At 27.6% G+C, this 2,856-nt stretch overlaps 1 protein-coding gene across 1 annotated transcript; it reads right to left on the reverse strand.

The window, feature by feature from the left end:
* Positions 1,240-2,404, reverse strand: LOC109356194 (two-component response regulator ARR22-like). Its single transcript, XM_019599529.1, has 2 exons — positions 2,192-2,404; positions 1,240-1,416 (listed from the first exon to the last, which is right to left on the reverse strand). Exons 1-2 carry the CDS (start codon positions 2,402-2,404, stop codon positions 1,240-1,242), a joined length of 390 nt encoding a protein of 129 aa, XP_019455074.1.

Here is a 2,856-nt window from a genome sequence, read left to right on the forward strand (position 1 = left end):
ATGGCATAAAATCTATTTGGAAGAAGATTTTTTCCTTGAGTGTACATAAAATCTCTCTTAAAAGTATACAGATCCATAATTAATCATTTCTTCAATTATGAGTGAATCCGTTAAAAGGTAACATGAGTAACTATTTTACCTTAATATTTAATTATATATATATATATATATATATATAGCTACTTACATGAGAACAATGCGTTATTGTAAGAAATGAGAATAATTGATATGAATCATTAGATATTATTTGAACGGTCAAGATTAAAAGATACATTTATATGACTATCATGTAACGAATAACTAATTTTTAATCTCAATCATTATAGTTGGTTATGTATATTCAAGTTTGATTTTGTAATAAATATGTTTTTTATTGGATTTCTTTTTTAATATAGTTCATGTAAAAATAGTTTTTACTTAAGGTCTCTGGAAACTTGAATTTTGATTTTAGCCTATTTTGGTAGTCAATATTTTGTTTTGGATTTGGCTCATGTAATGCATTTACGTTTTTGATTTAGTATCCCGAAAATAAATATAATTTTATTTTTGAATTTTGCCATTGTGACATTAGCACTATTTAGTGGACTTTTGGCTAACAAGATGGATCAAAATCAAAGTAAACAAGTTCACAAAGACCTTAATCAAACATTATTTTGTTAGAATTTAGAAATCTACATATTCTCATTGATTAGAAAGTGGAGCCATTTATACAAGAGAAAAAGAAAGTTTGTAAATCAAGCAACTAATACAAATCTAACTAATTAATTTCAAACCACCAATCATTTCTAAAATAGTCTCTAAAATATCTTCAATTACGCATCAAGCTGGTGAGTGAAAACTTTTTAACTCTCAACTTGGAATCTTGATTTGAAGCAATAACAACACGTAACCACTCATAGTAGTAGTTATATCATCCAACACTTAACCTTTCATGACAGAAGTTATATCTAAGTTTAACCACCACAGACAAAAGCAAAGCAACCAAACAACTAATACAAACATAACTAATTAATTTATAACTTCCTAACCACCAATCATATTTTAAAATAGTCTCTAAAATATCTTCGATAATTATTAGGGGCCAAGATTCAAAAAAGACCAATACTTAATATAGACTGAAAACATATTTAATTTTTTTTTACAAAAATGGAGTCTACATTCAAACAAAGATTCATAGAAACAAAGAACATATAACATGCTAACATAAGCACTTTTTTCTTGTACACATTAGGGTTAGATTTACACTTTTAAGTTGATCTTATGAAGAATTGAACTAAGCTTAGCAATTGTCAATGGTTTTACTTGATAATCATCAAGCCCAGCTTCCATAAATTCTTGTATCTCTTCTTCCATATAACGCGATGACACACCAACAATTATGCTACAAATTCCCATTGATCGAAGTTTCTTTGTTGCCTACATAACAAAAATATAACAATATATTATTTTCATTATACACATGCATTTTAAAAAAAGTATATTTATTGTGATTTCATTTTTAAAACAATATAGTAGTAAACCAAATTTAGAAATATTATGATTTCATCTTGTTAGACTATTATATCCATTTAAGGTATGAAATATTGTCATCACAATCTTATGATTTTGGTAATTTCAAGAAGTATAATTATGATAGTGCTATGTTTTCTGACAATTACCATAATTGGCCAAACTACCATTAAATAGAGAATATAATATAATATATATGCATTGTTTGTGTAAAAATTTATACATAGTTAGTACATCATGTGTCATTCATTTGTATTCCTTTTTTCGAAGAGTAAATGATGAATAAAAATAAATATGGATGATGTGTTAAGATTTCATCTCAAAACCAATTGGCAATGAGAGTAATAGCTCAACATGTCCCTCCACATAAGCATGTCTGACCAGGCGAAGGTTACCTTTAACCCATAACTAAAGGGTGTCTTTTGGCCCACAACCGGAAAGAAGTTGAGCTATTGCTCGAATAACATGTTAAGATTACATCTCAAAACCAATTGACAATGAGAGGAGTAGTCGAACAACTATTTAAACTATTCACGTGACAATGATATAGGCGATGTGAGACTTACTCTCTAACATGATGGACTGTTTATGTATATGACGTTTACACTGTCAATATATACATTTTTCTCTTAAGTATAACAATTAATTTACTCTTGGGAGTAATAATTAATTAATTAAGTACCTCAATGCCATTCATGATTGGCATATCCATATCCATGAAAATTAGGTCAAAGCTTTGTCCATAGGAATGAATATCTACAGCTTCTTTGCCATTTCCAACTCCATGATTTTTAACTCCAGCATTTTTCAATATCTTTTGATGAATTTTTCTGTTCATCATATTGTCATCTACAACAAGTGCTGTTAATTGAGTGGCTAAATCTTGTGATGCCATTAGCCTTTTGATTTAAGATTCCAAAAGTTACTAACCTTGCATGTCCAAAATAATAATAAAAAAATCATTTTTTTTTTCAAATGGGGAAGAAATTAGAGGAATGTTATTAATAAATATTGAATAAAAATACTAATTTTAGTTCTTGAGTTTTTTTATCTTGCCAGTTTGAGCCACCAAAAATTGAAAAATACAAAATGATCTTCAAAAATTTCAAATGGGAATCAAATTAGTTTATATCAAGTATTGTAAAATTTACTAAAAATACATGACTAATTTAACCAACGTTTAAAAAAATTGGACCATTTTTTAGGTTTTTAAAATTTTGAAAAACCAAACTCATAAAGACAAAAAACATGAAACACTATACGGAGTATTTACTCATAAATATTAATGTTGATAATGTAGCAATAACACTAACCTGGATGGGAAATCTTTCTCTTGATCTTGAGACT

This window comes from Lupinus angustifolius, chromosome LG09, assembly GCF_001865875.1.
Source record: "Lupinus angustifolius cultivar Tanjil chromosome LG09, LupAngTanjil_v1.0, whole genome shotgun sequence".
Taxonomy (NCBI): Eukaryota; Viridiplantae; Streptophyta; class Magnoliopsida; order Fabales; family Fabaceae; genus Lupinus; species Lupinus angustifolius.